Source organism: Ammospiza caudacuta, chromosome 1, assembly GCF_027887145.1.
Source record: "Ammospiza caudacuta isolate bAmmCau1 chromosome 1, bAmmCau1.pri, whole genome shotgun sequence".
NCBI classification, from domain to species: domain Eukaryota; kingdom Metazoa; phylum Chordata; class Aves; order Passeriformes; family Passerellidae; genus Ammospiza; species Ammospiza caudacuta.
Genome location: NC_080593.1, coordinates 55039740 through 55063643, shown reverse-complemented (window position 1 = coordinate 55063643; position 23904 = coordinate 55039740). Strand labels below are relative to the sequence as shown.

Below are 23904 nucleotides of genomic sequence, written 5' to 3'. Positions count from 1 at the left end.
TTGTTTTCCAAGACAACAATTCCTTTGAAAACTGCTTCACAAAGACACTCACAGTCAATTATAATGTGATCAACCCTACTAAAAGAGAGGTATAAAGAAGCAATGTTCATTCCTTTCTTCTGCTCATTCATATTACTGGAGATACCAAGCATTCTAAGACAGTACAAAATACAGCTAATGCAAATACCTAAGAGGAAATACAATCATAGATTTTACAGCCAGGTGGACACTGTCAAAAACTCTACCTTTTCACATACACATTCTGAAGTAATAAGGACACACTGCTAAGAATGATACGCAGATAAGACTGCAAATCTGAAGTACCTAAAAAAAAATTAACACTGAGTAACACTGTGAGCATTTCAAATTGGGCATATCAGTGGGTGAATGAGACTTTTCCAGTATTGGAGACATTGAGCTGTAAAACATTTCAGAGCACCAGCAAGTAAATGCAGATCTACAAGGCAAATACTTAGAGAATGAATAATTTTTATCTGTCGATAATCTCAGGAACATTCTGACTATGTCTTTCCCTTGCCAACTTTATCCAAAGGCAACAAAGAATGTAAAATTTTGTTCTAAATAAAGAAAAATGTTGCTAGGTTTGAAAAAATACAAGAAACTTTTAGCAAGGACAACTGAATGGGACTGTGTCAAGTCCAACTCCTGGCCCTGCAGAGGACAGCACCAAGAATCACACCACGTGCCTCTGAACATTGTCCAAATGTTTCTTGAAGTATGACAACCTTGGTGCTGTGACCATGTCAAATGAAAGAAGCAAAACAAAGATAGGATGGAAGATGGAAGTGTGTCCTAGAATTTCTTAATTAAAATACAGTGTGCTAATAGAAAAAATTCATTGAAAAGAAAGAACAATGAAGAGGGAAACAACAGACATCACTAGCTCACTGGAAAACCTCAATACTGTTTGATGCCTTAAAACCCAAGAGTAACAGAAATATCTGATAAAATGTATATTTTAAGAAATATGCACTTTCTCCCATTATTTAAACAGTACTAAGATCTTTCCATACCACATTTAACGACTGACCTTATTTTGCTAGAAATGGAATACAGTAGGCAGCCATTATTACACAAAAGAAAAAATTGCAATGCAGAATGTAAAATATCTATTCTCAATGTAATAAATTCTCAGCACTTCTGAAGAAATTTATTTGAAGACCTCAAAAATGGGTAATTTGAGACTTACAGAAAGTAAAGGGAATTTGAGTCCAGAGAGAGGGAGCTTTAATAAAGGGGAGAGAAATAGGTAACTGTGCACCCTAAGGTTAAGTTGAACTAGTTAAAACTGACATTGGGCATAAATCTGTGATGAAACCACTTTCCAAGAAGAAACAGAATTGAGGATGAAACTGAATTTTATTTATCCTTTAAAAGCATGTAATTGTGAGCACAAGCATGACAGTAGCATGCACCTACAGAAAGTTTTAGGCAGAAATAATGCCTTTCATTAAATTAATAAAAATTGCTAAAACCAAAACTGTTATTGTGAAAAAAAGTTTGTTTTCTGGCTGTATTAGGGAAGATATTAGGCATAAACCATTCTACTTGATTGGAAAAGTCTTGATTTACATTTGTAAATCAAGCCTAACATTATCTTGAAAGAAAAGCACTGCAGTATGGAGTTATTTTTAAAGCAAATACTCAAAACTATGGGAATTAATTTTGGCCTTGATTCAGCTTAACCCACAAAGAAGTCCAGGTTTCTCAAGGCCAGCTAACTAAATTCTTTCAAATAGCATCACTGCCACACTAAAACCACATTATTTTTAGTCTTTACAGCCAAAAGGCACATGTCCCCCTGTGCAAGCTGCCACCTGCCCTCTAGTGCCTCCAAGGTGTCTGAAAGCATTTTTAGTTATGTTCAAGTTCAGAACCTAACAATTGTTTCAGGTGCTGTTCCAAGCAGCATTCATTGTATTGTCATTAGGTTCTTCTAGTTCATAAACTCTATTATGAATGAATAGATGTGAATTTTGTGAATGGATTAATGTCTGTTGCCCATCAGAGTTCCTGCAGGTTCAATCAAAGTGCAAACTAGTAAGTCAATGTTTGAGTAAAATGGCTAGTCCACAAAATCTCAAAGTATTACATCTAAACAAATTGCTTCTGTATTTTAAAGCTAGGGGGAAAGGAGTCTTAGAAAACCAACATCTGTGAAAGACTTATTTAAACAAATGACATAGAAAGGGTGAAAAATGAAGCAGTTCTTTCTAAAACAAGACTCTTCCAATACCACAAGCAGTTCCTACATTTCATTCAGATACAAACCAAAGCTGAAAAGACACCTATTTTATAGATTTGGAAAGCATAACAGGCTTATAATTAACTCACAAGTCTACAAATAAGGAGATTTTACTATCAGCCTTCTCTGGGAGATATGTGATACAATGCTTTAGAAACCTGGAGAATGGTGATTCATTTGCACTTAAAAAATGCACTAGGAATGTGTAATTTCTAATAAGTAAGCAGGTTTCTCTTTAAGACAACCTGTCTAATTTATCTATAAATTTATGACAGCAACAAAGTAGATTTCAGAAGCAGTAAAAAAGCTTCAGACTGCGCTTTATGTGATAAAATATTATCCTATTAAAATTCAAAGAACTATAACTTTGTCATTTGTGAATGTTACTGTATATAAACACTAAAATCAGCATCATTTCAGCAGTAAATAAACTTTCATCATTACAATCAGGGTCATTTGATTATGCACTATGGTTTTAATACATTAACTCAAACAATGTCAATGACAAAACATCAAAATTAATTATCTTCATGGATAAAAAAAAAAACAACAAAAAAATCACTTCAAGGTTTAATCCCAATTCAAAAAACCACTTAAACATTTCTCTGCTTAGGGGTATAGTTAGAAGTGTGCTCAGTTTTAAGCTCGTGGTGGAATTGCAGAAAAAAGTCGTACATCATCTGTGTTTTATTTCTGCCCAAAACAATATCTAATTCTGCTTTAGTGCTATGCTTGGTTGGTTGTTAGTGATCAGATTTCAAAGGTTAACCACAAAGCTGAGGTTAGCTTAGAGTAGCATATAGAGCAGTGGCAGAATTTCATCTAGTGGATGGCAATTTTTTAAAGTGAAGCCATCAGTCTGCAATCTGCCAACATTATTAAAAAACTATTCAAGGAAGAGTCCATATTTTAAAAAAAATTACAACAAAATTTGCATTAGTAGACTTTCTTGTTGGATCCTCTAATGCATACTGTGAGTCGCACATAGTTTGGTAGACACTCAGTTTGATTTACTTGGTTTTGCTGGGATGGAAAGGACTGTTCTCAAAAGGACAAAGTCTGTCAAAGGCACTGCTTTTAACTCCTACCCGTATTTGACATCACACCTAAGTAAAGTTTACTGGTATGGAAACTCAAGAGCATAACAGGAAATTTGCATTTGCATGCTTACATAGGCATAAAACAATTTTATCAGGGCTTGCAAAAGGAGCCCACAACTAAACAACATAATGGCACAGCGGTAACATATTTTGGGAAGCCATCATTATGAAAAGACCAGCACAGTTTTTGTGTTAGGCAGTGGCTTGCAAGTCAAGCAGCAGATTCTCTTTCCACCTGCCCTCCTTCTTCATGGATCCTAGCACAAGACTCTTTTTGCCTTTGAAAATGAGAACAATAAAACATATGCATACAGAGCTTGAGATCCAAAAAGATGAAGATATAGAAAATCCTAGCCAATGAAATTTGTATTTCTGAGTAAGTTCAAAATGTCTGGTATATGCTCCATGCTACACATCAAGTGATTTCTACTAAAAGCCAGAGTTCTGCCAGGCCAGAATAAAGGTCAGTGACTTCTCAGCATGAACCTACACAACATGTGCAGAGGTTATGACCACACATCACACAAACACACTTAAGACTAGCTTTAAAACACCTAATGAGGCAGCAATAACAAAAATAGTCCCTCTAGGAAATTTGAGTCCCTCTATAAAAGTGGCTACTTTGGTGAGTGTGCAAGACCAGCAATAAGATCTCTAAATTTCAATGTAGATATACCATCTGTTCATGAACAGTGCATTTCATGTTGCCAGTAACACTTAAGGAACAGACTTATTTTAAACTGTAACTTACACTTCTCTAATGAAATATTGCCTTTTTTTGGGCTATATTTTTTTCTATCATACAAGAAAGCCAAGCACAAATTACATTAAGATTCACTAATTTCTATTATCCCTATGAAATCTAAATTTTAGCCCTAGAGCTATCCGACTCTACTTCAAAATCAATTAATTTGGAATCCATAAATCATTTCAATGCTAACAGTAAATTATTTCAGATGTCATTCTCAAGATTAAATACATGCTTTTAATCCAAAAGTAATTCTGTTAAAAGGTATTTGAAGAAAAAATTGTTGTCATATTTTGGGGATGGAAATTGTATTTCCATCCGCAAAATATGACCATACTGATGTCATCAGCTTTGTCTGAAGCCATGCAATGTACTCTGTATATGTGTAAAGCTGTAGCTATGCTTACAGCACTTCCTCAGTTTGCGTGAAAACACAACAAATTTTGATTTAATGAGAATCCAGGAACAGGAGGATCAGTGGTGGTACTGACAGCAGCAAGATTAACATGCAACTGTTGAAATGCAGCATGGTATTTAGCTATCCCCCATTTTGGAAGGATACTAGCTTTGGACATCACCCAATGAAGTCAAAACCTGAAGTAATGCTAAAACATGCATTATATGCAAACATGTATCTATTTACAAGTGTTGAGAGATGAAGAAATGTAAAATGCTTATTTGAAATAGCCGAAGTCAATCTCAAGTTCACATAAAAATAAAATAATGGAAAAGCCTTAGAAAGGCTTAAACCTTGCCCTGAAGAGAGATACGGCCTAGCAAGATACCAGCCATGACCTTAATGTAACCATTGAGTGCATCTGTTTCCTTGGAATGTTGAAAGACTAACAGCAGACGGGGAACAAATATTTGAGGCTCAGAAAATCAGAGTTTCGGCTGCCTACTGAGCTACATTTTCTTGGACTCTGCACAGTCACACTGTAGGCATCTGTATTTTTCAGTAGAGCAATGGAGAACAGCATAACAGAAAATTCAAGTTCATGACTCCTTCTGTAGGAGAGAGATTTAAAATATGCAGTGCAACACAATCTGCTGGCTACTTACAGGGAACACTGAAAGATATGCTTCTTGTAAGCTCTTACAAACATATCTCAGAACCAATCACGCAGGGGACTGCACATATCTGTGTAATTATGGTGGGGCAAGAACTTCCATAATCCAGTGAACAGTCCATTTAAAAAAAATGCATAAACAGCAACACAGGCACAGAATATTCTGAGTTGGAAGCAGCATTGAGTCCAACTCTAAAGTGAATGGTCCATAATACAGGAATTGAACCTACAACCTCAGCATTATTAGAATCATGCTCCAACCAACTGATTCTGCACCACTGACATGAATTTGATTTTAAAAGTTCATCTTCCTTCAGTTAGTATGACACTTAACATATGACTCTAACACCTGATGAATGTTTCAGTGAGGGCATGTTGCATTCTGCCTCCATTCTGCTTCTGCATTCATGTGAAACAGAATGAGAAGTACTGGTCATGAAACTTTCCAATACTAAACAGCTGGGCACTGTAAAACAGGCTGAATCACTCAAGATGCTTCCAGTTGTACTTACCCACCAGGCTTCTGACAGTATGGTAGACATTTAGAAGGGCTAGATGCCATCAAGAAATCTCAGCAAATTTCCACTATTTCATAGTTTTGTGTGGGCCCACAATGTCCATGACCAATGACTGAACAAATCATGATAGCAATTTACTGCGCTGTTCAGTGACAAAGATGGTTTGCTGTCTCTCTGAAAATTAGTATCTCATGAAGAATGCAACATCTACCTGCAAGTTGTAGTCCTGAAGAATTTTCACTAGTGAGTCTCTCAAATTAGGAATCTCCATGCCTTCCTTAATGCGATGGATCAAAAGAATAGGATCAACATGGGTTCCAATATTGTTCAGCAAACCAGTAATAAAAGCTGTGAAAAACAAGAGGCAAAGAAATTAAGAAAAACAATCCAGCACAATACCTGATTAAAAGATACTAAGGTGACAAGCTACTTGACAGTTCTCTAATAAGTGAAAACACTAAGTCTCTTTTACAGTCTTTGTATGTTTCTTGCAGCTGTATTTACTTGAATACAAGCCTTTGGGAAAGTGAGGAAGATACAGTCTGGCAACTTATAGAACTTCCAGTGTATTCAGCAAAGTAGTAACTGAGTCTCCAGCACAAACTCACAAGTAAATAACGCATTTTGATTCAATAAAAAGAGCCCTCAAACGAATAGTGTTTAACTACCAACTAAGAACTACTTTATGTGGTAATTCCATTCCCAGTTCCAGGGTATAAAAACAAACTTTCAAGCACCTAACCTGATTTCAGTGTGTTTCTAAACATTGATGAGAGTGACATGATAGAAGTCTTTTGCTCTTTGAAGGGCATCTGGGTAAAAAACCCACTAGAATGATGACTCAAGGCTGTGTTTTTCCTTCAACCCCCACAACTGAGGAATATCAGTAGAGCTGCTCTACACACAGGCAGAAACTGTTACATAGAGTTACTGAGAGAATTCTGTATGTTTTGAATCCCTTTTGCTCTAAAGGTGTCACTGACTTTAGTGATGCATTCGAGTATGGGTAATTTGAGAATGCCATTCTTCTTGACATTTAAAAGATTCTGGTCACTTCTTCCTTTCAAAATTAGCAACCAAGGGATGAAAAGATACATATTCTGACACTAATTCTACAAGACTGTCAATTCCCCAGAAAAGAGGTTCCAAGAGTCTTTACAGTCTTGATTTAAAGCCCCAGAAGGGGTTGCAAAAACCAGTGGAGTGGACAGTTAAGAAAATTCTCTGCTTTCTTAGTCATTTGAACTTTGAATCTGCCTCCTTGACAACAGTGATGCTTATGTTTCTGAGTCCATCTAACCTTTTAACTTGGAGTAGCTATTCATATAATAAATGAAAGGCAAAATGCACTCATTATTACCAATCTTACCATGTAACACTGAAAAAAATTAGTTAGTTGTTTTACTGAGGGAAGAAAGGTGTAGGCTTTTCATTTTCAGAATCTCGAAGGGAAGCAGTTGTAATAAAATAGTATGCAAAATCCTCATCAAACCTGCAGACAGTGTTTTGAGGCTGTCTAGAAATGAAGTCTCATTCTGCTAAACTAAAAGCACTACTGTCCCCTTGATTTTTCATTAAGGACATAATCATGCAGAGCTTATTCATTGTGTAGCATACTCTCACACTGCCTTACTGCAAGTTTTTATGCACAGTAGGACAGCTGTGTTGTCCTTCACAAACTAGAAAACTTCCCTGACCAAACCAAAACACCTTCTCTAACATACATGTGAACAATTTAATCCTTTATTTGCAAAAGCATTACACACATGCAAGCTTCCCAGAAACTATCCCACTTACGTGGTTTGTCAATAGAATATAAAATGAGATCTTCCCAAAGTTCTCCATCATCTTGCTCCTTGGCAAATTCAATAGCTTTATCTACATCTTGCAATTCTTCCATTATCATCTTCAAGGCACTGCGGCTATTACCCATTCTGCCTGGAAGGAAAAATAAGAGATATAAATGCTAATTGCTCACCATGTTCAGTGCTCTTCCAGTAAGAATTTTCTAAGCATGAAATCAGACTAATTCAACTACGACCCAATCTAGTCTATTCAGATGTAGGAATGCAAATCAGTATAATATGAATAAGTGCTTGGAGCAGTTTGCTGGACTGGGACCTAGAGGCTTTCTCAAGGATGTGTTGGGTCTTATTTGGGGTTCTGAACTGCAGCAACATCTAACATGAGGGGGAGTGTGTGTATGTGTAGAGATGTAAACTATAACATGAAATACCAGCTTCAAGGGCCCATATGAGCCCTCTTCATTTGCAACAAATATAGCACAGCTTACACCCATGAAAAATAAGAGGAAACAGGAAGAAGCAGCAGAAAATATGAACTACTTCCAAAACAAATTTATTAGTAAATCTTACTCTCCACTGGACTGAAATGGTCCACAAAATATTCTTCTTACTGAACCAGAGATTATTTAAAAAATATTTACTATTCTGTTCATGACTAATACAAAAACATACATATAAGTGTTCCAATGCCTCTCATTCAGAGTAGATTTCTTGGCCAGCTGAAGGAGTTAATTTACAACTAACTTAATGGAAAAAAATGATAGAAAGCAATATAAGCAAATCTTTCATCTCAGCAAAAAATAGTACCAAGCTTTTAAGACGTATTTAGAATAAAACAATTGTTTAATTTATCCTCTCTTTTCAAAACCAACAGTATTACTCTTCTCTTGGAGATTGTATCAGAAATAACTCCCCACCCAACTTGCTCCCCATGGCCTCTGCAACACTTCCAGAACACGAGAAGAACATCAAGTAAAAAACATAGTAACACAATATTTGAAGTTAAGACATCATATCCATCCAGTGCTTTTTTTTATTTTCTAAGTCATGCTAATTTGGTTTAATATTAAACAATATATCTTCATACCATAAACTTTATTACAAGTTTAAAAGTGTTGTAATTGATCACAGTTTTTTATTCTGAGTTACTTACTCAGAAGATAGACTGTCTCCTCTACAAAGTTCCTCTGCTGGCAGATCTCAAGAGCCTTGAATGTAGGAGAAGAGAAGAGAGAAGAGAATATATGGAAACCATGCAACATGAGATTTTATTGATCACAAATGCTGCAAGAAGCTTGAAGTGATTTTTCTATGTAGTTACATTATTCATTTTGACAGGAATGCAGCTCCCTTAATAAGCACTGCCAAGTCCTCTGGCCTTAATTAAGAACAGAAACTCTGTGACTTCCATGACTCTCTTTAAAATTATTCTCTGAGACTGAATAAATCTGGGGACAGAACAGGTATTTCAGTCTGGACTATGTCAATCTCTGCCTTTAATTCTACTGGCAACTTTATTCTGCCTCCAAAAGTTGGTTAATACAAAACACCAAGGTTATCTACTACCAAGACTCGCTTCCTGGGGGTGGACTTACGTAGTCTCTAGTGATGGAAGTCTGCTTGACATTCATTAATAACACAAGGCTGAAAATCTCTTCAGGGTAACCAGAATGGTTTCAGGAGAGAGAGTGCCCTCCAAATTTTGTACCAAGAAGACAATGCAAAAAAACAAATGTGAAAGAATATGGAGAAAGCATTTCTTGTAAATTTGGTTTAAAGACCTGAGGGCTAAGTATCTTTAGCAGCTACAGAATCTGTGTGTAGTTGGAAACCAGCACAATTATAAAAACTACCAAACTGATTACCAACAAGTTTGTAGTAACAGGAAATCAGCAGGGCTGGTATGCCATAAACAATGCCATGTCTGTTTCCAATTTGGAAACAGAAAGCAAGATCAAGATTCATAGCGTTCCTCTAAAGAGAACTGTTCACCAACTTTCACACTTGGAAATCAAAGTTTTAAATACATAAATATAGCTACAATCAAAGATGAGGTAGGAATTCAGTTTTCCTTCCAATTCTCATTATTTCAGAAGGGTTACTCTGAAGATTAGAATTATGGACAACAAATTTTGGGCTAGGGGTAAGCAAATTACCAACTAGGTACTTCAGCTGAAGGAAGGTATGAATAATACTAATAAGTTATATACAAAGCTGACAGCCCTCTTTTTCCTCTCCACTTAAAAGGCAAACTACAAAGCACCAGGTATTCAGTAGTTCTAGATACTGCCATTTCCTGACTGTCATGCTCCCTCTAGAGGAAAACAGGGAACATTCCTACTTCTCTTCCAGCTCATTTTTAAAATGTTTGCTAAACTGCACTTGACTAAAAGTGGCTTACTTCTAGAGAGCACAAATTATTTCTTCTTGATGAGTTTATAATTTCATTACAACAATAAAAAGAGCAGATTTTTTTCAAACAGAAATTGCTTTTTGCAATTTATACACTTAACAGGAAGTGAAAATAGTAGTAACTGGGAAATTCTTAGTCCCCTTTTCAATTTCTTAGAATGAAGATCTGTATGTCACAAGAAGTGTTATTATACAGCATGCATGGTAAGAAGTATAATTACAGAATTAATAGCATCTTTTTGTCTCTTCCTTAGCTTCTTACTGAAAGATGTTAACATTTTAACATTAAGGTTAGAATTACACATTTTTTCTGACATTCTCTCTTGACTTTGGTGATTACTGCACCACACCTTCCAGAAGCCGATGGGTCTCTGACCTATTCTTGTTCAAAGCCTGTATCTTCAGCAAAGCAATGCCGGCAATGAGGATCAGTTTCACACGGGACTTTTCTGCACCACCTGCCACTAAAGACAGGAGGCTGGACATGCAATAACTAAAATTAATTTGCCTCAAAATTAAAGAAAAATGCAGGTAAGGTTTTATACATAAAACCATGATCACATGAATAACACATAAGGCAGAAACTAAGAATCATACAATTAAAACCAAGTAAGCCAATATTGTAGACCAAAGTTTCTGGCTGGAAACCTCTCAGGCTCACTGCCTAAACTAGTCAATCTAGTTTCAGGTAATGGTTTCAACAAATCCCAATTCTCCAATCTAAGAATGTATAATAATATAAGAACGTATTTTCCAGTAGACAAAAACATGCAAAACAAGAGAGGTACCAGGAACAGTACTAGTTTTCTTTGGAATGTTAACCATGTAATTCAACATTCATACTCCACTGTGTCATCATTATAGCTGCATATGGATAGGTAAGGTCTGCTCTGCTCAGCCATTAACAGCAACAAATACAAATAATAAAATACTGACCCATCTAAACTGGAAAACTTAGAATTTCCATTTGTTTCACATTAATTCAGGCAGGGGAAACAACTCAAGATTGGCCTTCCCTTTATGCATTTTGTAATTTGACAAGAAAGAGCAAGGAAAAAAAATAGAAAAAAAAATAAAAATATTAGAAGATGGAAACCTGGTACTCTGTAAAACCTCAAGTGTATTACCCAAATTACAAAGACAAAATACTTTTAGCCCTGTTAGTTCAGTGACGTATATTGTGTATATTATTCAACAGAAACTTATGGCCTTACAACAAAAAGATAGAATAACTACAGTTACAGCTACTGGTTTTTCAAGATCTAACACAGACAGCTCCTAGATTTGGCAAAATGATTGTCAATTTCTTGAACCCATAATCTATGTTCAGTGAGGCTGAGCACTGATGAGTAGATATGTTGTAGCCAGAACTGTAGTCAGAACTTCTGCATTAAAAATACCCATGAATTTCTGCCCTGTGAGCTGAGAGAGGAAAGTCTCAGGTGTCATCAGCTCTGCAAACCAAACTGCAGGTGATGGTCACAAACTTAAAGGATCCCTCATATTGGCAGTAGAGGGCACTACCAGACACAGCTTGAAATTCACACGACTACAAGCTACAGACCAGGACCTTAATAAAAATCAAGGACTTATGCTTAGATTTTTGGGGCTTACCTTCTCCAGTGGGCAGTGTGTGCTGTCTCTGAGAAATGGAAGTAAGTTTGGTCGATCATATTCAGCATAAAGACTGATCTGTTTCTCATGATATCGTTGGCCTTTATGGTGGTCTCTTTTGAAAAGCTTGTGTAAATACTAGGAATCAAAAAAGAATCAGAATTCAAACTCACTTATTCAATATTATTAATGGAATAATAGAAACTCCTGAGTTGGAAGGGAGCCACATAGATAATCAAATTCCAACTTGCCCTGCACAGGACAGCCCCAGGAACCACACCATGGTCCTGAGAGCATTGTCCAAATGCTTCTTGAACTCAGATAGGCTTGATGCTGTGACCACTTCCCCAGAGTGGAAGACTGTTCCAGTGCACAGTCACTGTAGTGGGCAAAGCTTTTCCTAACATCTAACCTAAGCCTCCCCTGACACAGCTTCATGCTGTTCTCTTGGGTCCTTCCACAGTCAACGGAGAAGAGATTATGCCTGCTGATGCTTCCCTTGTGAAGAAAGTGTAAATGCTACAAGGATTCCCCTCAGTCTGCTCTTCTCCAGGCAGAACAAAACCAAGTGACTCAGCTGCTCTTTGTGTGGCTTCTCCTCTAGACCATTCACCATCTTCGTTGCCTTCCTCTGTATGCATCCCTTCTGTAAACCAACAGTCTGTCAGTTGCCTTTGGAAAGCTCTTAGGCTGTGGACTGCACTTTTCATAGATCTGCTTCCCATAACCAGATCTCTAACCCATACATCATCTCTTCACCAGATGAACACCTGAACTCTATCTGTAATCAGCAGCAAGTTAAACTTCCCTCTCTAATACAGTCCAAGCCCACAGTCACATGTTATGTGATTACAGTGATACTGTTATTCTGTACAAACAAAAACAATTTGACAGTGTATGAAGTTACAGCTCCAGAAAAGAAAGCAATTCACTTTCTCTATGGATCAGCAAAACATATTTTAGAGCTGCACCCACCAACCAATCCCATTTTTGGGTAGGGAAAAAGGAGGAATAAAAACAAGAAGTAATTGACCAGGAAAGACAAGTGCCTACAATGCTATAAGAAGATGTAAATAAGCCTGCATTACATTATCAAATTCTCACAGGTACACATTTTTAGATCATTTAACTACTGTGAAGAAGCTATGGTTATGCTAAATAGGAAATTGGCAGAAGTAACCACTTTGATGATTTAAGACATTTCAGTGTCAGGTTCACTTTGACAAGATAAACACACCTGTAAAAGGTATGTTCAGCCAAGAGTTTACTCAGCTCAATTTCAAATCAAGAGAATACAGGAATACTTACCACATGCTGTAACTCAGGCCTGTTTTCTAACTCTTCAACAACTCTGTCAATCTGAAACAAAACAAACCTGTGATAAACATTACATTTACAAGACTGGAAAAAGGACAGGTAATAAAAGCTGGCATTGGACTGCCATGCAATGAACTTGTTATACTCACAGAAATTTTATCTTCATTATCCAAAAGCATGTCTACTGCTTTCTACAACAGAGAAAGGGAACTCAAGTAGGTAACAGGTACACATATTTTCTTATCCTCTATGTAGTATTATGCTTATTCACAGACGAGTGTCAGATGGACAGACCTACTCTTTTCAGCAACAGAATTCAGAGAGCAATTTACATAACACCAGCATATCCTGACAGCACAGCATCGCAGTATTCTTCCAGAATACTTCTCCTAAGTTCCCTCATTAATAGTAGTAAATGCTGGGTACCTACACTGCAGGTGAAGTATGCCCACTGAATCACCATCAGTCACAAAAAGCTATTGCCAAACGATGTAGAAATACCATTTGTTCCATCTCGAAAGAGAACTGCAGGGTGATGACTATGTAAGAAACACACAATGCAACGTACCTCACAATTGGGTTCCTCCAAACTACCTGGAGACCAGTACCATTAATCAAGCAGACAAGACCATGTAAGTCAAGTGGCCATCAGGATTCAGGTTCTGCTTCCTCTTTCAAGAGCAAACTTTTGCTTCACTTTCAAAAAATACCAAACTACAGATTCCTGATACTAGTTATTCTATTGAATCAAACAAAAATTATACTTTTTTTCCTCTATGAGTGGAGAAACATGGGCATACTAAAGATGATCATCAACAGTAGAGATCCATATTTTAGCTACAGTGCTTAAACAACTATTGCACTGAAAAAAGAGATCTACTTGGTTATCTTCCCAGAGATCACACCAAAATTAATTTGCTTGGATTTGATAGCCAGCTGGAAAGAAAGAAGGTAGAATTCATCATGGAATAAACACTTCCTGATTTTTGGAATTTAGATCAATAACCTTGTAAAATTTCAGAAGCAGATTAATTTTCTGTGGTGAAAGGAAATGGCAAGTACATTTAATATATGCTTAAATACATTCACTATCTCCTTTCTTTGGCTTATTAATACCATTATTTGATTCAAAATACCGAAAGACTAACATGGTGAAATGATACTCTGTGTGAAATGATATTCAATGTTGTGACTTGAGAATCACAATAATGTTCCCAAATCATGCGGATACTCACTTTTCTCACTGAGAGTGACAAGTGGAAATGGAAAGGAAACACAAATGGAAATATGAAGGAAAAAAATAATCTTTGGGTCAATTATTTTGTGATCTAGGCAAACAATCTTCCTTATCTCAGAATGTATCCAGATGTAGCAAACACACTCTCTGCCTCAACATCATCTATAGATCATTTATTTTTAATCTGTTAAATTGTATTTAGAGGAAAGTGAATATAAAATCATTAGGATCACTATACCTCTGAATCGAAATCCATGAGCAGAACAATTTTGTCTCTAATAGAACTGAAGAGATTGTGCTTGTGGATCAACTGGAAGACATCCTTGTGCCTCAAAGTTAGGTAGATTTCTAGGGCTCTGCCATAGCGCTGATCGTAAGTGTACCTGATAGAAACAGGATTATAAAACATGTAATATTACATACTTAAGTGTAGGGAAATCACTTATGAGAGAAAATATAAACATACTCTGGTATGTAAAACATTAGGATACTACTTGAATTTATAAATATCTATAAATAGACCTGTGATTAATTTTTGTAAGGGGAAATAAACATCAGGCAACATTAATTTCACCTCTGTTTATATTGGCCTTCATTTGTGTTTGGACTGCAGTAGTCTACATTTTCATTCTCCATTTTCAACTCACAGGGGAAGACACACAAAATGCTAGCCTTTCAATTCTTGGAAACCAACTGGAACATTCTTCAGAGCTTAAAAAACATTGTTCTCTTAGAACTTTTGGACAGATTGTAACATAGTAATAGACTATAATTCTTCTTTCTTCAAAGAAGCAGTGAGAAAATAACACAGTGATCAGGCTGAGAAAATCAAAGAGCTTTATCCCTGTACGAAGTGACCAAGAATCAGATCAGTTTTGGCACGTTTTCCAGTCACATATTTCCATCCATGCAGTAAACTTAAACACGCTACTTCTTAAATAGTGGGCAAAATCCCCCACCATTTTATTTTTACATGGGTAATTCTGAAATGTGCACCTCAGAAAAGAGGTTTCCTCTGACAGCATGTAGAGGAATGTTAGTTATTTACTTTGGAAAGAGGAGTTGGAAATCCAATCTCATGCTTAACAATTTGCTTTCATACTCGATGTGAACATTACAAGGAAGGGTAAAGAATTGCTAAGCTGTGCAGTCATCAGAGTGGAGAGGAGAGAAAGCCAACACTCTGTAAATGCAGCAAAGAAGACAGCTAAACAAATACAAATAAACTGCAGTACACTATTTTAAATGTACTTTTGTAACAGGAGTTTAAAACTGTACTCACAATTCTGCAAGTGTTCGTAGCAAAGTCCTGTTCTGCGGATCTTTCTTCAGGTGATCCACTACAGCTTGAACTATGATTGTGTTGTTGTACAGATCTCCAGGCCATTCTTTTATTAGTGTTGCAAACCCCTAAAAGTGTAAGAGATTGTTAAAGAAATAGAAAGAATGGCCTAAGGGGCATTTCAAAACATCAAAGCTTCAGCTAAGCCTCTGAGATGATACCTGCTGTCCTTAACCTTTAAGGAACTTTCATGTGCCCACAGACATGTACAGTACAGAACACAGACTCTTCCTTCTTAGGATAATGTTATTATGATTCATGAAGCTGAGTCTCTTTCAGGTGCTGTAGGCTTTGTGCATCATCTCAACCACTTATGCTACATTTAAAAACCTAAAAATAACAGTCTAATAAATAATCAATCTTACAGTATTCACATGCTTTGAAGAATATTTATTTATTCTCTTAAAATTAAAATTCAACACTTAAATATTGTCATTATTGTGGAACTGTGCGCTGATAATCTGTTTAAATACATCAGAGAATTTGCTGTCAGAATTCTTCAATGCTAAGGGTATTTGGCTGGCAATAACTATGGGACACATTGATGTGGAACACATCAGGCTGCAGTACCTCATAGTCACTTTCCAAAAATTCATGCAGGACCATTTCATAGATCAGAGGTTTCAAAACTGGATCTCGTCTTGGCAAGTAACGACTAATTGCCTATAGGAACAAAGAGAACAGTGTCAGATGGTGAATGACATGTGACATCCTGGTACACTGAAAAAAAAAAAAGTGAAACAAAAGAACAAGGCTATACACAAAACATGGCCCCTGGTAATCACTAGAAACCTTATAAACTCATACTTGCAAGCAGCACTCAGAAGTTATTTACTTTAGGATTATACACACTGGAATTTTATAACTCACTTGAAAGAACTATCATTTGAGAGACAGGTGACAAGATACTAATTAGAATAGGAGAATCAGCCATGTCCTTAAGAGATCAGCAGTCATTTAGAAAACAAAACCCATAAAAGACCCCTCAAAACAAGAATGTTTTAAAAATCCATTTTGTTAAGTCTTAGCCTTGCAAAAAGGTATAAGGATTCATTAGCTGAAAAATGTGTTGGAGTGGATTGACCCTGACTAGACACCAGGTACCCAACAAAGCCACTTTCTCACTTCCCTCCACAACTGGATAGAGGAGAAAAAATATAACAAAGGGTTCATGGGTTAAGATCCAGGATCAATCACCAAATACCATCATAGCAAAACAGACTCCCATTTTGGATAGTAATTGAATTTTTTAATAACCAAACCAGAGCAGGACAATAAGAAGTAAAATAATCTCAAAAACACCTTCCCTCATCCATTCCTCCTTCCTGGGCTCTACGTCCTTCACCCCAGAAACACTGCAAGACAAGGAATGGGGACTGATTGACAGGGAATGATTGTCAGCTCATCACACATTGCTTCTCTCGCTGCTCAGGTAGAGAAGTCTCCCCTTCTCCATTGTGGGGTCCCTCCCACAGGAGACAGCTCTGCACAAACTTGTTTAACATTAATCCATCCCATGGGCAACAGTTGCCCATGAACTGCTGCAATCTGGGCCACTCTTCCATTGGATGCAGTCCTTCAGGCACAGTCTGCTCCAGCATGGGCTCCTATGTGGGCTGCAGGGACACAGCTGCTTCATGGTCCTCTCCATGGCCTGCAGAGCAATCTCAGCTCTGGTGCCTGGATCACCACCTCGTCCTCCTTCTCCCCTGACCTTAGTGTCTGCAAAGTTGTATCCTCTCTCGTATTATCAACTCAGTTCTTCCCTGGTCACAGTTACAACTGTGCAATAACTTTTTTTCTTTGTTTTTATATCTGTTATCCCAGAGGTGTTCCTATCATTCCTGATTGGCTTGATCTCGGCCAGCAGCAGGTCCATCCTGGAGCTGGCTGGCATTGGCTCTGATGGACATGGGGGAAGCTTCTGCCAGCTTCTCACAGAAGCCACTACTGTAGCACTCCCACTACCAGAACCTGATCACACAAGCACAATATATGTGTAATTTTGAATTATGACTTATGTTGGGGTCACCACATTCTGTGAAGGGCTATTTTTACATATCCAATTGAAAATTAATTTGAAAATATATCTCTCCATGAAAAGCATGAAGGCATGTGATCTGTTAAAGTATAGAAGGTGTAAAGGAATTGCATTCCAGCAAGCAAGAGATGAGAAGCTGCCAGAATAAATTAGCTCATACCCTGGAATTTCAGCACAGCATCTAATTAGCACTACTATTCCATGCAACTAGGGCCAAGATTATTTCCACCTGCCAAAATAAATCCCACTGCTACTAGCTGTCTGGGGACTTAGGGTTTGCAGCTGAGGGACCAACACCAGTGAAATTCCTCCAAACACTCAGAGATGTTGCCTGTTGCCCGCTATTGGCACATGGTGCAACAGCATTTTGTTGTAACAGCATTACTGAAGTTGTTTGAACAAAGCAGGAGAAAAAAACATCTTACTACATTTTAGACCTCTCCTCCCTGTGCTGTCTGGACGTGGCCAGTTTTTGAAATGTAGTGCTGCCAACCCCAGCTCCCACCAGCTGTCACAGGATTTATCAGTTAACTCAGGGTACAGTCTTGATGGCCGCTCTGGGGTATATTCCTGACCCCTTCATAAAACTCTCTTTTGACCGTACAGAAAGCAAGCTAGACATTAACCGGATACTCAAAGGCAGAAGACAATCTCTAATGAATGTTTTCACCCCCACTTTCTGCCTTCCTGCTACCTCCTAAATGAACAACCTCCCCCAACAGACTGTTGCAACTCTTGGCTGTAGTTTGGCCATACAGCAAGCTCTAGAGAGGTGTAGTTTCCTTGTGTGTGAGCCAGGCTGCCTTGTGAAGGAAATGTCTCCTGCCCTGTGTCCCACTGCTTTGAAGAAAACACACAGCCACCTCCTGCAGTTTGACCACCATGCTCAGGAAAGCATACAAGAAGCACGTACAAAGCATACAAGTTATTTTTAAGCCTTGACACAAAGGTGACCCATGCTGGAGGTTACAAACTCTTCCTATTTTATTTTTAAGCTGCACTTAGGGAGCATGGTCAGAAAAAAAAGCTTCTGAATCAGACTGCCTTTGTGCCAATTCTTGAACTATGTGGTAAAGTGACTTTAAATAAAAAAGGGATACTATACAGAGAAATATTTTCTTCCCTTGTTTCAAGATCTGCTTTCAGACTTTTCATCAATAAATGTAAGGATGAGGTATATACAACAAAACCCATATGAAGGTTGTACATGAGATAGCCTAAACCATCTCACCAAGAAGCCAGAACATCAATTATTTATTCCTCAAAGGCTATCTAAGAGATGAAAGAGCCTGTCAGTATAGTGCTTCTCTCTGCTATGCCCACTACACTCTGGTGAAGTCTTTCAAATGTCTTCCATCCAGTGTTTTGGTGAAAGCACTGCTGCTGCTAGCTGATCCTGGACCACTGCTGAAAGTCACTGCTGTCACAGCAAACAGAATGGAGGGTATCCCTCAGGCCACAACAGCCACAGAGTTTGAAATCTTCCTTTGAATCCATCCACCTTCCTCAGCTGCTTGAGATGAGACATTAGATTTTTATACTGAAGTGACTTAAGCACAAGTGATGCCATTTGGGTTTTGCCTTTTGTTTCTTTCATATGTTCTCTGTATTCTTCACATGTATATTTGTAACTCTGTCACCTATTGTACTAGTGACTAGTTTTCCCAGTACTTTTCCATGGCCTTTCCTTAAGCAAAAAGACAAAACAAATTCCAGAGCTCCAAGCCCCAGGAGGTACAAGCCCCTCTTGGTTCTTCCTGGGAACTAAGGCTGAGAACAACTCTTTGAGATACATTTCATAGAGCACAGCACAGTGCTGAAGGGGGGGCTCCAGAGAAGAGGCTTGACCTGGGGGGGGAATTACATCACCACTTGTCCTCCTAACTGGTGCTTTTAATCAATTATGCTAATTTCCTGAAACCTTTAAATGTGTACTCATCCCTGTAGGGGTGGGCTTTTGTAGACACCTTCCACAACTGCTCTTGAATGCCTTCAAATACAGATTCTCTTTTATATTACCTCCTTACTAAAATTATGCTGAGTTTCACTTCCAGGTTGAGCAAAAGGCAATACAAGCACGTAACTCCCTCAAGCCACCACTGCTGGAGCAGTAGAGGAACAGATCACAGCAAGGCTCTAGAGTCTTGAAACTAACACAACTAGGTTTCCTAGAGGACATTCATTGAAGATGAGAGATATCAAGATATCAAAATGCAACCTTTGGTAGCCAAACAGGACTGCTTAATACAGAACATTCAAAAATCCTCTAAAATCACACACAAAATCACTCACCCCGTGGAATTTGACACTGGGGTATCACTAATTCCTCTGCACAGGAAGGAAATTTCAGGCTTTTAGTTTACTGTCACCTTAGTTATTGGCAAATCACGCTAGATTTGAAACATCAGATTTCAGGCAACAACTTATAAGCCTGTTATAAGACAACAGGCTTATAAGACAATATAACAGGTTATAAGACAATATAACAACTTATAAGACAATTCTGTTTTGAAATAAACTCTGTTTCCACATCTCAATAGTCTCCTCATCAGGGCTGAAAGCCATTATAGGCCAGTTACAATATGGTGTTTAATATCTGCTAGTTACATAGGTAAAAAATTCCACACATGTGATCCCAAGCATTTCAAGGACCCCTTCATTCAGATCTGGCCTAATTTAGTGCATCCTTTATGATACTCAGACATCTTTAGAAATCTAGGACAAGTTCTATGCAACTGAAATAGCAAAATAAGGCAGGCATTTTCTAGAACTGCAGCTTGAAGCTGAATAATGTAATGGACTGCATCTCATGTATTTCTGAGAGATCCTGGGCCTAGGCTCTAAGAAGAAAAGAGAAATTCTAAAGGCTGAAAACAGCCAATTGTTTAGAAAGGCAGTAATTGAGGTGAGATGTTTTTGCAACAAACCTGCAAATATTGTTGTTTTACAGTCTGCTGGATGATGTAAGTGAAGACAAGACAAACATCCCTTCCAGACATTTGCAGCTAAAAACCAAAATGAACCCAAAAGAAGAAGCAGTGTATCAAAAAGTCACATGTACCTGCATTCAAGCCCTTTATTGGACAGAAGTAAAGGAACAGAAACATAGGATTTCAACTTCCAAGTAGTGAAGAGTGCACCAAACCACAAAGAAGTCATACTAAAGGCAAGGCTGGTTTTGCATTGGAGAGGCCCTGAAACTGAAGTCAGACATTTCTGAAATTCGTAATGCTGAAACACTTTTGGTTTTTGAACAGAATTAAATAGCTCAAAACCAGCAAGGGACTGCATGCTGTGAGATCTTAATAGTATGTCCTTTTTGGCTCATTGAGTTTGAATAGGAAGACATAAAATTCAGAAGTAAATGTACACATGTCACCAAAGGGAGTGTGCATAAAGTTTTCAATTGGTTTAGCAGTGACAGTACTAGGTTTTATGTCCTGTGCAATTTATTAACTGAGACTCTCACATTAAATGTGTACTGTTGTAGTAGCTGGCTTGTGACTAGGGAAAACACCAGGCAGCACAGACTGCTCCCCTTTCTCACCACCATTTCTAGCACACAACACAGGTCTTCACTGCTCCTTTGCAATTCTTTAACACTTAAAGCTGTGTAATTGTTGCAATGGACCTGGATTTGCCAGAATGACTGGCACCCACAGAGTCTATTTTCCTTAATACCTGGGGTAGTATTTTTAGGACATACTGGAAATGAATGAAAAGTAAGTGGGAAAGATGTATTTAACTGTGAGCCTCTTAGCAAGTAAAAGCTTTGGGGTGGGTCTTTCACGTTGGAGACTGCCAACAAGTAAAATATGTAGCACTATGCCTCCAATCTTGTTTTAGTAATTTACACATCAATCGGAAAGACAGCTGTCTAGAAACAAACAGAGATCTGGGACAGCAATACCAGAACAGGGCCATTAAATGTGATGCTTTAGATACTTGGTCAATACAAACAGTAAGTACAACATATAAATTACTTGAGTGCAGACATAGAAATTAACTTACTTTAAGCTGACCTATTTCTTTAAACTTGTAGACTTCAAATTCCCAGAGTTCTGTGTTTTTGCCAAGGATTTTCTGGCACTTTCTGCAAGAAAAATGAAAGAGATGAGAACAAAAGTAGGTACAGAAAGTAATACAAATGTGACAGCATTACTACAAGGATTCCTTTCTTCTCCCTATCATAACACTTGTTAAAGTGACTTATTTTGACAACCGCCACTTTAAGTACAGTATGCCAGGCTCTCCTCTCAAACCTTAAAATTTTGTTGCATCCAAGAGGATTAACTGCTTATTATGCATTCACCCATAGTGCTGAGGGCCATATTAGCTTTCATTGAATCATGGCATGGTTTGGATTGGAAGGGAGATTAAACATCATCTAGTGGAAATCCACACACCATAGACAGAGATGCCACCTTCTTGGTCAGCTTTATGAGTCTTTAATCTCTTTAAATTAAATTAAGTTAAATTAAATTAAATTTAAAAATAAAGTCTTTAAATTTCCCCTGAGAAAAACTGAACACTTAAAAAGATATGCTTATGCTTACATGTACATGAAAACAAAAACCTTGGGTAATTTCTGATCCTTACTTTAGATTCCCATATTTGACATTTTTGTTTATACCTACACAAAATCAAATTATTTTCTGATGCTCTTACGTGCAATGACACACTAATAAACTGAGTTTATAAAAATCCAAAGAAAACCTTAGTCTTGAAAATCTAGTGTGACATTGAAAAATCAAGGCTTACTTTCAAAAATATATGCCTCAATTCCAGTTAAAATTTACAGCAAATTTTAGGTAAATACAGGCAAAAAAATATATGGCACTGCAATACACCTCTATGTTTTGAAACTTCAGAAATTCCAAAACACAGAAAATCAACATCTGCAAAAACATCAAAATCAAAAATTTGTTTTTGCTTTTCCCTACACAGACACACTTCAGCCAGCAAAGAAGATCTTTAATACTAGGTTACCGAGCAGCCAGGTCGTACTCTCCTTTCTCCATCAGGTGATTTATATAGGCTAAGCCAATGTCCTAGAGCAAATGAAAACAGAGAATTAGCTCTAAAAGTCTGGAAGTGAACTACCTGACTACTGTACAGAACTACGGTAACAGTAGTGCATACAACTGGAAATTCAAGGCCCTAAGTGCATCCCTTGATTCTCCTTTACCAGTAGGGCCCACAGAACAGTCAATACAAAATACTTGCATAGACTGCTCACAGTTTCAACTAAAGGTGCTCTTTTAAATAATTCCCATAACCTCACTGGTGCTGAGAAGATACCACCTCTAATTATTAAGGATTGTTTGAAACACATAGCTGATCTTGCTGTGCTTGAATTAATTCCAAAAAAAATCCACCAGTCATTGTATAAGACATGCTCTTTGTCAAAACAATTTGCAGAGAACGGCAAAAAGTTGGTTGAGAATATAAATCCTAATGCTGCTCAATAAAGTAATTACTGCGAACTTAACAAGATTATTAGTTATTACATACCAAATTTTCTTTCTCAAAGTTCATCACACAGGTTTGTTGTAAAATGTTTCTGATATGCATTTAATATATATTAAAAGTTCGGCATGAGCCTCCTAATGTAATCTCAACACTCATATCCATTTTGACACAGCCCAGTGTACTGATTGCATAGCTTAAGAATCACATCACTAACAAAAGCACATTGTTTCTAGAAAGAAAAAAAAAAAGAGGAGAAAAGAAAAAAACAAAACTGTACAATGAAGTCCTTGTTTCTTAAAAAAATTAAACATTTGCATCTTCTGAGGCACAACATTTCTTTGATCCATATCAAGGAAAGAACTGACCATAGCAGAATATGAATAGGGGTGTGCAACAACTTCAACTGGTAAATCTACTACAAAGTTAGAAAAAAAATGGACATACACAAGATTTTAGGATTTCATTACGATAGGAACCACCTTCGTATTTTCAACTTCACCATTCTCAAGAAAGAGGCTGACAGAAATCGTCATTCTCCAGTGGACCAGCTTCCCAGTGAACAGAGAAGATGGTTAAGGAAAAGAGATGTAGATCTGGCTGTTTTAGGATCTCTGTGCTCTGCTCAAGAGGTGCAGAGGAGCAGTTGATAATTACTTCCATCTAAAAAATCCCCAAGACTACCAGACTTGTCAGGTACTCTGAATGTGGTGTCACTAGGCAGTGAGAGCATGAGTTGTTTCAAATCAGTGCACCACTAATCCTTCACTTAGGGCTTGATGTCAACAATTTGTTTCCTCAACACAGTCTGCTGGCTTTTGCTTTAGAGACCAAAATCTCAAAAACTGCTTGTATTTCACTGAATTTAATCATTTATTGCAGAGCAAATTTCTGCAAAGCAAAAAAAAAGCTGTGGGGTTTCTTTATTTAGTTTGGTGTTTGCCTGTCTGGCTTTCTTTTTTTCC

At 37.4% G+C, this 23904-nt stretch overlaps 1 protein-coding gene across 1 annotated transcript in view; it reads right to left on the bottom strand.

Annotated features, from left to right (window-relative positions):
• Positions 1-23904, bottom strand: part of VPS41 (VPS41 subunit of HOPS complex) — a 112013-nt gene that overhangs the window by 7921 nt on the left and 80188 nt on the right. Inside the window, exons 15-25 of the mRNA XM_058825332.1 lie at positions 22460-22521; positions 21482-21563; positions 16000-16092; positions 15370-15497; positions 14326-14470; positions 13000-13041; positions 12842-12892; positions 11534-11671; positions 8661-8715; positions 7500-7640; positions 5914-6050 (exon numbers count right to left, since the gene is read on the bottom strand). Coding sequence (XP_058681315.1) covers positions 5914-6050; positions 7500-7640; positions 8661-8715; positions 11534-11671; positions 12842-12892; positions 13000-13041; positions 14326-14470; positions 15370-15497; positions 16000-16092; positions 21482-21563; positions 22460-22521 — 1074 coding nt within the window. The remainder of the gene's footprint in view (positions 1-5913; positions 6051-7499; positions 7641-8660; positions 8716-11533; positions 11672-12841; positions 12893-12999; positions 13042-14325; positions 14471-15369; positions 15498-15999; positions 16093-21481; positions 21564-22459; positions 22522-23904) is intronic.